Source organism: Sesamum indicum, linkage group LG12 (genome assembly GCF_026168435.1).
Source record: "Sesamum indicum cultivar Baizhima isolate 11 linkage group LG12, ASM2616843v1, whole genome shotgun sequence".
NCBI classification, from domain to species: domain Eukaryota; kingdom Viridiplantae; phylum Streptophyta; class Magnoliopsida; order Lamiales; family Pedaliaceae; genus Sesamum; species Sesamum indicum.
The window spans coordinates 15,804,381-15,817,537 of NC_142668.1; the positions used below are offsets into that span (position 1 = coordinate 15,804,381).

The following is a 13,157-nucleotide window of genomic DNA, read 5'->3' on the forward strand; positions in this document are numbered from 1 at the left end:
TGATAGGAGATCTCCAAACATGCTTTGGGTTGGTGGGTGTTGGGTGTTGTGTTCAGTGAGCTTCTCTTACTATTTCGTATATTAGAATGATCATCCCTGATACTCCACTTGCCCACCAGATAGAGCAAAGTACACATTTTAGTATTAATTTCCGCCGTAGAACATGTGATAAGAATGAGAATCTGCCTGTAAAATTGCAGCTTCATCAAGTTGGGTATAGAATTAGAAGAAGTGATCATAATAGTTGCAATATCTGTATTTTGACAAGGAAAAACTGAAGTGATCCCGTTCCTCGTCTTTCCGCATTATCTTGATGCAATATACTTGTATTAATCTCCACCAGTTTGGATGTGACTGCTGGTTTTGTTTTTCTTGCACCTCTCGTGGGCATTGGCTGTGTTGCAAGGAAGTAGTATTCATTTACAGCCTCAAGCCCTGGCAAAGTGCTGCCTTCATGTTGTGTACAACAAAGCAGCTAACACTAGGGTCGATCTTTCTCTTACATTTTTTCTGGCACTCCTTTGATATATTTAATCCGTTCGTTGTTTGCGTGAAGGCATCTGAATTTAATTGACGAACTGAGGCACCCCAATTCTGATAACTGCTGGACTCTTAATAACTTGGACATGCATTATTTTTGCCTCGGAGTTGTGTTTTGACTGAATGATCTGAATTCATAATGAAGCATTAGATGCAGTTTAGTCACTCCAAGTATGAACAAGATGTAATTGTTATAATGATATATAAGTTTTGTCTTTAATGGACCATCACAGCTTGTTATGATCAGAATTTCAAGCACTGTTTATAAAATAGCAAACTGATGCTTCAATACCGTTTCCCATCTCTCTCTGCGTTGACGCCCGAGCCGAGGGCATGTGATGGCTAATCAATGAAAGTATGACCACTGGTGGGTAGGGGCAATTAAATATCTCACTGAATCATTCTATAAATATTTCTTTATGGCATTCATTGATTGTTATCTGAAATTAACACCATCATTCCGGAAACAAATGAGAAACGCAAGCATTTACTCTTAATTAAAGAAAACTATGAATGCTTTATATCACTGAGCTGAGTCTTTTAGTCATTATTATATAAATATATCAGAGCATCAACACTGTTTGATCTCACGAAGGTTTCACATGCAATGATCGGAATCCCCTTTGTGCTAACTTGTTTTCTGAAGGCTGCGTGGTAATAATTCAACCCTCTATCTCCGAAATTCATTAGTCCTGAGAAGACTGATTGCTGCATGTGGGTACCCTCATTTTTTCCTAAGTTTTGCTGCGACCTGAATGGATTATACAGGTATATTGCACGTTAAGATTACTCGGGAATCATGCTTCAACGTCGAATTGTAGAACTAATTCGCGGAATGAGAGTGTTGGCTATGGCCTGTTGAACGAGTGGTCTCTTTCTGTTTGGCTAGTGTGTCGGAGTAGAATTAAAACATTCATTTCCACAATTTAATGAATTAGGTGGAATGGATTGGTGTTTGGTTTCCGTTCTTCGAGGGATTCAATGCCTTTCTCTACTTGCATCATCAGCGATGGACGGGTTATTTCATTTAACCCGGAAATATTTAACAATAGTATTTATTGACATGTAATCTTCTCTGGTACGAAGAGATTCTTTTTTCTGAAAAAGAACTACCAAATCAATATATCTCTTCAGTGAAAAACCCAAGATACTCCTATTCTTTGAGAATTTGTAAATCGAAAGAGCAGCTTTTCGTTTACTAGATTTTGTTGGCGCTTTCTTTCTCAATGCTATAAAACGACCAAAATAATTTCGACGACAGTTCCATATTTCCTAATTTGTATCGTCGGCACAACTACTTCACCGCTCACTTTCCCTGAATTCCTGTGGTACTTTCCAGTTACCATTCTTGATGACCCTTTTTATATCTCCTCTCTTTTTCTCACCCCCCAGACAGCATCGAGGGTCATATTAATACACGTATCAGCAGTGATTATGCCCGTTGATTTTATTGCGTGGATGTTTGCAAAACTGCCTTAAAGGAGTTGCAATAAATAATGAAAACCAGCATGTAAAGCTTATGGCTGGTCCAAGGAAGGCAACTGTTTGGCTATATCTTGATTCTTGCACTAAATGAAGAAACAGAATATGGCTCAAGAATCATTCACAGTTTTCGTATTGCGGGTTTCTATAGTTATATACCTTCTATACATACCTAACTGATGGAGAGGGACGACCGGTTGGTTATGGATCTTTAAGAAGTTTAAGGAGTCAGCAACAGGAGCAGCAGGGAGAAAACAAGATGCCTGCTGTTTGGTTTGCTCTGAAGAGGTCTTTGCAATGCAAATCTGAACAAGGAGATGTCTGTGAGCCAAATGGTAGAAATCTGAGCAACATTTCAACAAAGAAAAGTAGCGGGGGATGGTCCGGTTGTTCGAGGTCTATTGCAAACTTGAAAGATGTTGTGATTCATGGGAGTAAAAGGCACACGGAAAAGCCGCCAATTTGCAGCCCGAGATCCATTGGAAGTAGTGAACTTCTGAACCCAATAACCCATGAAGTCATGCTTAACAATTCAACCTGTGAGCTTAAAATAAGCGCCGGATCTGGTTTCCAGGGAGGTGGTGGTGATGATGCTGTTTCTAAGTTCGTTGGCATGTTGAAGCCTGGAACTCCAGGCCCTGGACGGTTTCATGTTGCGCGGGGACACAGGACGGGCGTATTAGGCAGTCCGATAAGGAGGACATCGAGTAGCCTGTCCAGGAGGAGTTCTGGATTTGGTGCTATTTCGACAAAGCCAAGGTCTTCTTTTGGGGTGGAATCTCATGGAGCTCTGTTTTGCCATAAATGTGGTGAGCGATTTGTCAGATGGGAAGCTGTGGAGGAACATCATCTCTCCAAACACGCGGGTTAGACGTTGCTTCTTGATTTTCCTTAGTTTTTCTTTCTCCTTATTTCCCATTTTTCTCTTGAATTTCTTGTTTGTAGTAATTAAAAATGTAAATAGATAGCATATTGCACTGTTTATAACTTGTTTTAATTATTCTCAGTTTGAGCTTACATTGATTATTGAACGAATGTAGTTTGAACGAGTTTTAATTTAATCAAACACAAACTAAGTTCAAGGAATTTGATATCTTTAAGCGTATTTTATTGTTCTTTTACTAATCAAATCGAGCTCCAAACAAGTTTGGAAGATTATCAAACAAATATTTTTATTCAAATGTGGTTTGTTAAGTTAATGAATTGGGCTTAAACAAGTTTTTCTCGATCAACCTCAATCAAATATCTGAATAGTCTAATTTGTTTTCATCAATAAGCATAATTGTCTCTGTAGGAACTCTGATCTTTTTATGTTACTTGATCACACTAGCATATAACAGAAAAAAGGATATTCTGAGTTTTCCAGTTACTTTGTCTCTTTAGTTCACATCTCAGAACAATCACTCCTGCCTCCATAACTTACTGCACATGGCTTTTATGTCTGTTCTAGTTACTGAACTGGTTGAAGGAGATTCATCGAGAAGGATTGTCGAAATTATATGTCGAGCCAGCTGTACCCGCCCCGATAATCACTCAGGTGGAGTAGAGAGGATTCTGAAGGTCCACAACATGCAGAAAACACTAGCCCAATTCGAGGAGTACAGAGAACTAGTGAAAATCAAAGCCAGCAAACTCCCCAAGAAACATCCACGCTGCTTAGCGGACGGGAACGAGCTGCTGAGATTCCACGGCTCAACCGTAGAATGCTCTCTAGGCATGAAGGGCTCGTCCAGCCTCTGCACATCCGACAAATGCCGAGTCTGCCGAATTCTAAGGTACGGGTTTTCAACCAAGAAAGAGCTCAGTGAGGGTGTTGGAGTGTTCACCGCTTCAACTAGCGGCAGAGCATTCGACTCAATCCAAGTATTAGACGGTAATCCATCCTTAAGAAAGGCCCTGATAGTCTGCAGAGTGATAGCAGGCAGGGTGCACAGGCCTGTGGAGAATATACAAGACATCGTTGGTCAATCAGGATTTGATTCATTGGCAGGAAAAGTAGGCGTCCACTCAAGCATTGAGGAGCTGTATTTGCTCAGTCCCAGAGCTCTCCTTCCTTGCTTCGTGGTGATCTACAAAACTTAGTTAACAGACACAACATGGTTTTGGTGGTTGTGAATTCCCTCATCCTTTTCTGCCTCTTTTCCACTTAAGAATATTCTGATTCAGATTGTTACAACTGTGATTAGAGTCCATTCTTTCTGCAATCTCCTTGCTCATTCTCAAATTTGGGGTTATTTGATGGAAACGGTACATACCTTCATTCAGAGCACTGACAGTCTCGTACGTTTTTCTTTCTGTCTTTGTTTCATTCAGTTCCAGAAACAAAAATGTTGGAATTATTACAGTTTGGAGAGGAGGAGAATGCTGATTCCGATTTGCATTTGCTCCTATATTTGTCACCACTTTTTGTCTTTTCATGAAAATAAAAAAACTATGTTAAATACATGATATTATTATGTCTAAACTCTGATTAGGTATAAGAAGAGTTATGTTTGCATACCTTCTACTTTAATGAAAGAACGAAAGTAGTAAAATGACATAAATATTTTCCTCAACTCTTATAAAATTAATGGTCCATATCTTGATTAATAAAAATCGATCAGCAGTATCTTGTTAGACTTAAATGAACTGTTGGAATTGACATACATATTTATACACAAATATTTACAATAAAATTTGGTGTAAACATATTTCCATATTTAGAATGTAAGGGCTCGTTTACATTATGTGACAAGGTTGGATTGGGCTAGAAATCCAGGCAAGCCCATCATTTCTTTTGAGTGATTGAGACCCTGTCAAAATCAATAGGGCCCATGATTGAATATTGAGGTGTTACTCCCAGCGTGATTGAATATTGAGGTGTGACTACAGCCCATTGTTCCCAAGACATTGCCCACTCTGTTCCTGCAGCCATAGCAAGCTTTGTTCAGTTTGGAAGTTTTGATTACAGACAGCTTCTGTTTCTTGTTATAGCGCTGTGTTAAGTGATTCACGTTTTTGTTCTTTCATTTATGCTGGCACTAACGTTAGTAGGAGTTTCTTTGGCTGTATTTAAAGGAGGTTTCCCTCCATAACCATAATCAGATTGCAGCAGAATTTCAGTTTAACAATGGCCTTTATCCAACAACTGTGCACATCAATCGGCACAAAATGGGAATTTAGAGCTCTCATTTTCTGCATCTCACAATAAAAAACCCCAAAAACTAAGATCTTGAGAGAGCAAAAGGAGATTTTCTTGCGTGGGAGAGGGAAGATTCGCTTGGATCTGATATGGGATTGGAGGAGGAGAGGCCTCCATTCAAGACAGTTTAAGAAGAGCAATTAACAAGGGCTAAAATGTATTTAACTCATTCATCACTATATTTAAAGTTTTGGGGTGTAAGAAAGGTATACAACCTTATCGCTCTATGCCTTTACCAACACAAAACATCATACTCAGATGACAACCATGTTTGATGATTGTACTCTTACAGGCTTAATAGTTGGCTATAGTTATAATGTCTCCCATGAATTAAATCATAGTACTGAACCCCTATTCGAGTTTGATATGTACTATGATAAATATCATGAGTTTGTTAAAACGATGAAAAACGTATAAATTTGAAAAGATTTTAAGTTCATCATCAAAGTGTTTATAAGAAGATTAAAAGCATTTTTGGTTGCGTAAAATTTAATTAGGTCATTTAATGTTTTCGTCCTTTAATTTTTTATGATAGCATTTTGGTCCTATATCTTTTTAGTTTCATAATTTCAATTCTTTTTTAGCCAAAGTTTACTTCATCGACAAAAAAAAGATTGAAATCGTGGAAAGTTAAAAGAATGTAGGACCAAATTATTACTCCAAAAACTCAAAGAACAAAAAAGCTTTTTTTTTTCTTTTCACAATATTTATGTAAATTTAATTAGGACAAAAAGAATATGAATTGAGTCGTTATTACTAATTATTAAGAAAGTTTTTTTTTACAATATTTATGTAAGTTGACTCACTGTACCTCGGACAACAATCATATCAGTTGAAATATTATATAGCTAAATACTAAAGTTTTTAATTAGTATTTAATTTCCTAATTATATAAATGAAAGTTACTTTTTTATAATTAAATATAAAATATATTTATAATTCAAATAAATTTATTATTTATTAACAAATATTATATTGACAAATTAACGATAAGGGTATTGCTCGCCAATGAAATATCCTTTTGAACATATGAACAAAATAGCTTTTAGTCAATGGAACTCTTTCAAAAGTTTTACTTCAACTTTTATCCAAACTTTACTATTTTTACAAAAGTTTTATTTTTTAATTTTATTACAACTTTCAATTTTATTTACGAGACATTTGACACCTATAGAGCTGACCTAGTCCTGTTGATGTAGTCAAACATAGTTGTTTTTAATTTTTGCTTCTTTTCTCAATCATTAAAACTTGCCCTTTTCACTCACAAAAACGTAGGTTTTAAGGTGGCCCGTAACCATGATAATATTCGACTACAGTACTTCACTAACGTAATTTGATTATTCAAAACATATTTCAGCAATATTTTCAACATAATTAATGTGTACTTCATTATCTGTCTTGAGAATATGGTTTATTATTCCAAATTCTGTTGCATATTTGAGACTATTTTGTAATTTTTTTGGATGATAAAATGTATTTTCAATGCTTAATCCAATGAAATGAGATGAAACAAATTCCACGAGCAAGGGACAGTTTGTTGTTTCCTCTATGCGGCTCGAATTTTGTGCTGTATTTTGACATTCCATCTTCTGTTCCACTTTATGAGAGATTAAGGTGACATGCCATGTTGCAAACTGCAGTAAAAACCAAGACTTGACAGCTATGTACTTACTATGAATTATCATGGTATGTGGATGTGGTTACGTGGGAGTAGCATGCAAATGAGATCACACCTAGAATATGGTAGATGAGAAATCTCCCTCACTTGAACAAAGTGGTAACATGTGTTTGAACAGACTTTACCAACACAAGACAGTCTTGTTTTAACTAATTACATGCAGCTTTTTTCTCATTCATTTCCATTTCTTTTCACGTACGTTTTTGCAAAGCACTATTTGTGGAAGCAGACCACTCGGATCACTCTCTTTCTCTGTCTGAATATATACCTGATAACGGGTGGACATCCTCGTCTTTATTGGTATCGACCACACATCCCTCATCGTTCGACTGTGCAACGATCAGGACACTTCTAATGTAAATAACATTCACACATTCGTCAATTAATCCTAATGTGTCACATGAGAAAGCAAATGTTACAGAACCAGCAGCTCGGGGCCATATCAAGAACCTTGTAACAGATACATGGAAGAAAATAAACGGGCTGTTCATCAGCAGTCCTCGTTCGCAGCAACCGACAACGATTAATGATACTGACACACCAATTCTTAATTCCTTGAAACTAAAAATCCTTAAAATTAAATAACTAACTTATTTAACTTTCTTAAAGTTTACAACGTACCGTGCAATCAACGTCAGCTGGGATAGAGAGCGGCGACGGCCGTGGAGGTTGAGGTGATGTATGGAGGGGGGAAGGGGCGGGGCCGGAGCCAGCCCCGGCAGTGGCCGATGAGGATGTGAAAAGTGGGGTTTTTTTGTTATTAAATAAAAAGTATATATAAATAAAAGTTATTATATATTTTATATAAAAAATTATTTTTACTTTTTAATAAATATTTATATAATTATAATTATAAATACTCCTGGAATTACAAATAGTATCATATTTCTTTTCTTATATTATAGTATCATATTTCATTTTCCTTTAATTGAAATGCATTAAAGAATTATATTCAACAAATTTATATCTAAAAGTGGCGAATCTGTGGACTAAAGCAGAAAGTTTAGATATGACATTCACAATATATATACTTGATAGAATGTGCATATATATATTCATGAGAAACGTAACAAAATATTATAGTTATATATCGATTAATAGATAGTCTATATTTTTCTGTATTCTTTCTTTTCTCTTATTATATTATGATGGCTTATCTGTATTTTATTTAATTGCAATGCCAAATATTTCATTGTCACAATTAAAATACAATGGTATATTGTATTAATAAATTTATATCCAAAACTAAAAAGTATCAAATTAATTATTTCTATAAAAGTTGTTTTCCAGCATTTACAGTGCCTGGACAGTATTTGTTAGGCCATTGTTTCCATGGTGAGTTTGTTTTGGATATCAATGTAAATGGACCATTTACTTTTTCAGTTATGAGCCTGGGAGAACAAGCTCCAGCCCCGGACTCACCTCCATCCCAACACAGTTTCAAGTCCCGCCCTCTCCCGAATTAATTTTCACTCCCGAAATTACCCACATCTTTATTCATTGAAATTCCACTTTTATCCTTCCAAGTTCCGACCCCAAAAATTTAGCATTGTACATTGAATTACATGTCAGACTCTTTTAACTTTTTCTTTGTAAGATGCTGTTACCATTCACTTCCATTAATGCTCTGATACAATTTTCTCTCTCCATCATTTTCTCTTGTCCAAGAGCCAAACATCATATTTGAGTGATACGGGTAAAACTCTAGATTATCGTAAAGGACAATTTTGCCCTAAGAGGGCACAAAATTACAAGTTTACCAACAGGATTCGCGCCTTTCTTACTGGGTCGGATCGCGACCCGATCCAAGGACCCGGAACACATGGCAGACGTGTATTGGATCAACCAATCCCCCAGCATTAAATGGTATGTTGTCTTGACCACATTCTACCTTCAGGTCGATTCAGTTTGCTATTTTGCTAAGCGACCTAGTTTTACAACCTCAGAACCAAACATCGACTTAAGCATCGGAGGGTTTTAGTTGGGGGGCCACCCCAGCAAGCCTAACGATCTGCTTCTCTTCTCATGGCCCAATCACTAGTTTGGGAGAGATAGCGACCTCGAACCGTTTGGAATATCAGCTTACTCGACTAAGGAGGTCGTATAAATTTCGACCCAAATCACTGGGTGAGATGGAGAAAGTAGAATTTCTCCTCCATTTTCTCTCGTCCGCTAATGTTTGGGAAGTATTGGGTGGAATGATGAGACTTTTAGCCCTTTTGGCAAAGAAGGCTGTCCATTCATGTCTTTTTCAAGCATATGTGCCATTCTTGAAGCTTTTTCCCCTCGAAGGCATATGCAGCATCACTGTTGTTTTACCCCATTCATATCATTTCTCGAATGAGAGAGTTTGGAGAATTGAAAAGCCAAAGGCTGCCTTTTGATTACTTAATGTCAAGCTCGAGTTGAGTTGAACGAGCACTCAAATTCTGCCAATTTTGGTTGGAATTGCACGATTTTACTTTATTTTAATTTTATTCTTTATTTATTTTATTTAGCCATACTTTTCTATTTCATGAAGACCATTGTATTTCAACTAAGTTTGGAAACAGATTTTCATTAGTATTGTAGTTAGGATATGAACAAGCTATTTTATTAATAAAAAATAATTTTTTTAGTTGGGATTTTCACTAAAATTGCACGGCAAAATTCAGTTTATGAGAAGGAGATTTTAAAATTTGAATATCTTTTTAGTTTGGATGTTGAGTAATTTTCTAGCCTTTTAGTATAATCAAACAAGTGAGGATAAAATCTAATCGATTATAAAGTAGGAAAAGCCAACCAAAAAAAAAAATCTAAGGAAATTGCTAAGAGAAAGAAAAAGAAATTGCTGAATTTTTTTTTAATTGATGGATAATTGCTAAGAAAAATGCAACAAATTATTGAAAATTAGTGAAAAATATATAAATAATAATATATATACTTAATTATTGATATTGAGATTATAATATTATATATGTATTTGAAATATAATAAATATAATCATTAATTTAAAAGGAAGAGGAGTGAAGAAATTTGAAGTCATATTTTGCATAATACTTCTGTCTTATCTCTGGGTACAAATGTAATTTCCCAATTTAGTCCTATTTTTATGTTATGATAATAACTATGAAAAATAGATAATCAAACAATTTGTCAATGGAGTAATAAACATGCTACTAATTAATCATATCCTAAATTAATCTAAAGGGCCAATATCCCACACCACATAGTAAACATGGTTTTACTGTACAGAAACAAATACTATGGAAGAACAATGTAATTAATCGTTTTTTAGACCCAAAAGGAATTTTTAAGTTGAGCATCGCCAATAATATATTTCTTAAAAGTCTTTTTAATTTTTGGTTTCAAAATTTTAGAGTATTTAGATAGTGTTTCTTTTATTTTTAAAACTTCAAAAGACGGGCATTTTTAGAGTCGAAAGATAAAAATGAAGGTGTTTCTAGCTGCTTTGTTATTTATTTTTTTATGTTAATATATAACTACAATTTTGTTTTACACTCTATTTATTTATTTTGTTTTGAAATTTACACGTTTTCAGTTATTGTTCAAATTTGCACGTTTTTCGTTCAACATTATTTATGTGAATGTGAGGCAATGAGGAGGAAGGGGGGCAGCCACGTACTATGCTGAATTATTAATCATGTGCTCTGATTTGGAGTTGTGGAGCACATGAAGTGATAAAAATATTGGTAGATGAGAAGTCTTCATCAATCACTCTCACTATGCTCTTGCCACAATTCCATATAGTTCCTCTAACGTATGTGGAGAGGAGACTACTGGCATTTTTATGTAGGGTAAATTCGACTGTGGATATGTTAAGATAGTTTTGAGAGCATGTTTATCTATTCATTAATGAAGGAGGTCAGAGGCTTCGGGATATTTTTACCGTGCACTCATGGGTCTCAAATTTTGGAAAATTATATGTGGTGATCGATCATCTATATGGGTGGATTGGATATACCATATATGTTTACGGAATATGATGGTATGGACAATTACTGAACGAGGCAGTTCTTGGGGATGCGTAAACTTCTTCGCCTATGCCCCATACTTCGACCTTTTGTTGAGTATCGAATTGGGGATGAGTCTACTTTTTTATTATGACATGATCCTTGCAATGAACTGAGACCACTTATCCAGCAATTTTCAAATGGCCATTACCTCACGGGTACTCAATTGACAAATACAGTTGATACTATAATTGAGGATGGACAATGACAATGGCCCCATATTACAGATATTCATTGTCCACAGATTCTCCATACTCTCCCACATATCCATGGGGGCATTGACTGTATTTCTTGGCGATCACAGATTGGGCCTTTGACATCGGCTATGCTACTCCAGGTTTTCAGAATTATGGATACTAAGGTAGGTTTATTTTCACTACTCTTGGACCCCTTCAAGATTCCTCGTCATACGTTTATCCTCTGGCTCGTCATCCTTGGAAAGCTTTCTACAGTTGACAAGTTTGGCTATCTCACTTGGGTACCATTTGTGTCTTGTGTAACGAAGGGGCTACTGAAATACACAATTACCTCTTCTTTCATTGCCCCTACTCAAGACACTGCTTGAGGGTGATCCGGCGCACCCTGCATTTTGACTGGCTCCATCGTGATTGGGCTATCCACGTTCTGTGGGCAGCAAAAGGTAGCGAGGAAAATATCGTATCTCGACTTCTTATCCTGTACTATTGGGCTCTCTTGTATACCACCTATGATGCGAGCGCAATCTTCGACGAATATATGGAGGAATACGTGGGATACCTTTCGTAGGAAACTTATTATTGAAAATGTCTGACAACGGATACTTAGTGTTGATTTACCTTCTTCTATTAGCACTTGTGCACTTTTTCGTTTATGACGAATCCCTTGGCCTGTTGAGGTGACTGAGTTAATTATTTTTTTATTATAAAAAAAAAATTATTTTATCATAATTATTTTTAAAAGAATAACACAAATATGACGAGTCGCGATTTGAAATCGCGACTCGTCATTAAATATTTAAAAAAATAGGCAAAATTTCCCAAGTCGGAAAACAAAATCCCGACTTCAAGTCGGGATTTTGAATCCCGACTTGGAGTCGGGATCTTAAAACCCGACTTCAAGTCGGGATCCTGAATCCCGACTTGAAGTCGGGATTTTGTTTCCCGACTTGGGAAATTCTGCTTTTTTTTTTTTCGTTTAAATTATTATTATATAATTTAATTTATATATAATTAATTTTAACAATATACTAAAATTCAAAATTAATAAAATTAATATTGTATTAACTTAAAAAATTACAATTAAGGGTACAAATGTAATAGTTATTTATTTTGTACAATTGTAAAAAATTACATTAAATTATACAATTATAAATATAAAAAATGTCCACCCGTTCCACAATGTCGTCTGTGGCGTTGACGTCGTGGTCTTCTAATTTCCTCGCCCACATTTTCAACTGGCTCATTTTGCGCCTCATTTTCTTCACCAACAAACCGACTTGATGTTTCAGAACTTGACTCCACATTGTCACGATATGCACCAAATGATGGAAATGGAACTGGTGAAATATTATATCCTTGTGTATATGGTTGATTAAAACCAAAACCAAGGTCAAGAGAAAAATCTTGTGTTTGATTTGACATATATGGAGTCGATTGAAACCAATCACCTTGAGATGGTTGAGGCATATAATAATCTTGAGGCGGTTGAGGTACGTAATAATCTTGAGGTGGATATACTGTAGAAGGACCAGCTATATCCACCCCAAAATCACGACATTCAACTGAACCAGTTGACATTTGGCTAGAACTTCTTCTTTGCCTGTGGGATGTGTGGGAGCATCATCGGATGGAGAAGCAATTTGTTGTGGCTGTTGGGTTATAGCCTCCCTGATAATATGTAACCCATGTTCAAATCTATCCACCAATTGACTATATCCTTCGATATTTGGTGGTCTAGATCGACATAAAGTTTCAAGGGCATTCACCTCATTTGCCTGAAAAGTGTAGAAAAATAATTAGCCTTGTGTTGTTAAAAATATATATAAAATAAAACATGTAATATTATATAATAACGTACCACAACTTGCAACATAGGTGCTTCTCCAGGTTGGTACCCGCTTTCCACACGTCTATCAGTAGATGACGACACGAAATTTCTTGTTATGTTGTAGTACCACTCCCAATAACCTCGTTCTGTTTCCCTTCTATTAGAAATGAGTGGCCTATGTACAACCGTGTCATATCGTCTTTGCCATCTATTGATGTATTGTATGTGTTGCAGAGAC

General features: G+C 35.9%; 1 protein-coding gene across 1 annotated transcript; it reads left to right on the forward strand.

Moving 5' to 3' along the window:
- Window positions 1-1,008: 1,008 nt before the first annotated feature.
- LOC105175392 (uncharacterized) lies at window positions 1,009-4,451 on the forward strand. The gene is made up of 2 exons (XM_011097826.3): window positions 1,009-2,888; window positions 3,473-4,451. The coding sequence occupies exons 1-2, from the start codon at window positions 2,282-2,284 to the stop codon at window positions 4,102-4,104; spliced, it is 1,239 nt and encodes a 412-aa protein (XP_011096128.1). The 5' UTR covers window positions 1,009-2,281; the 3' UTR covers window positions 4,105-4,451.
- Window positions 4,452-13,157: the final 8,706 nt, after the last annotated feature.

Coding starts and splice junctions, on each gene's coding strand:
- LOC105175392 (XM_011097826.3), top strand. CDS start 2,282: ATGCCTGCTGTTTGGTTTGCTCTGAAGAGGTCTTTGCAATGCAAATCT. Junction 2,889..3,472: donor TCATCTCTCCAAACACGCGG/GTTAGACGTTGC, acceptor TGTCTGTTCTAG/TTACTGAACTGGTTGAAGGA.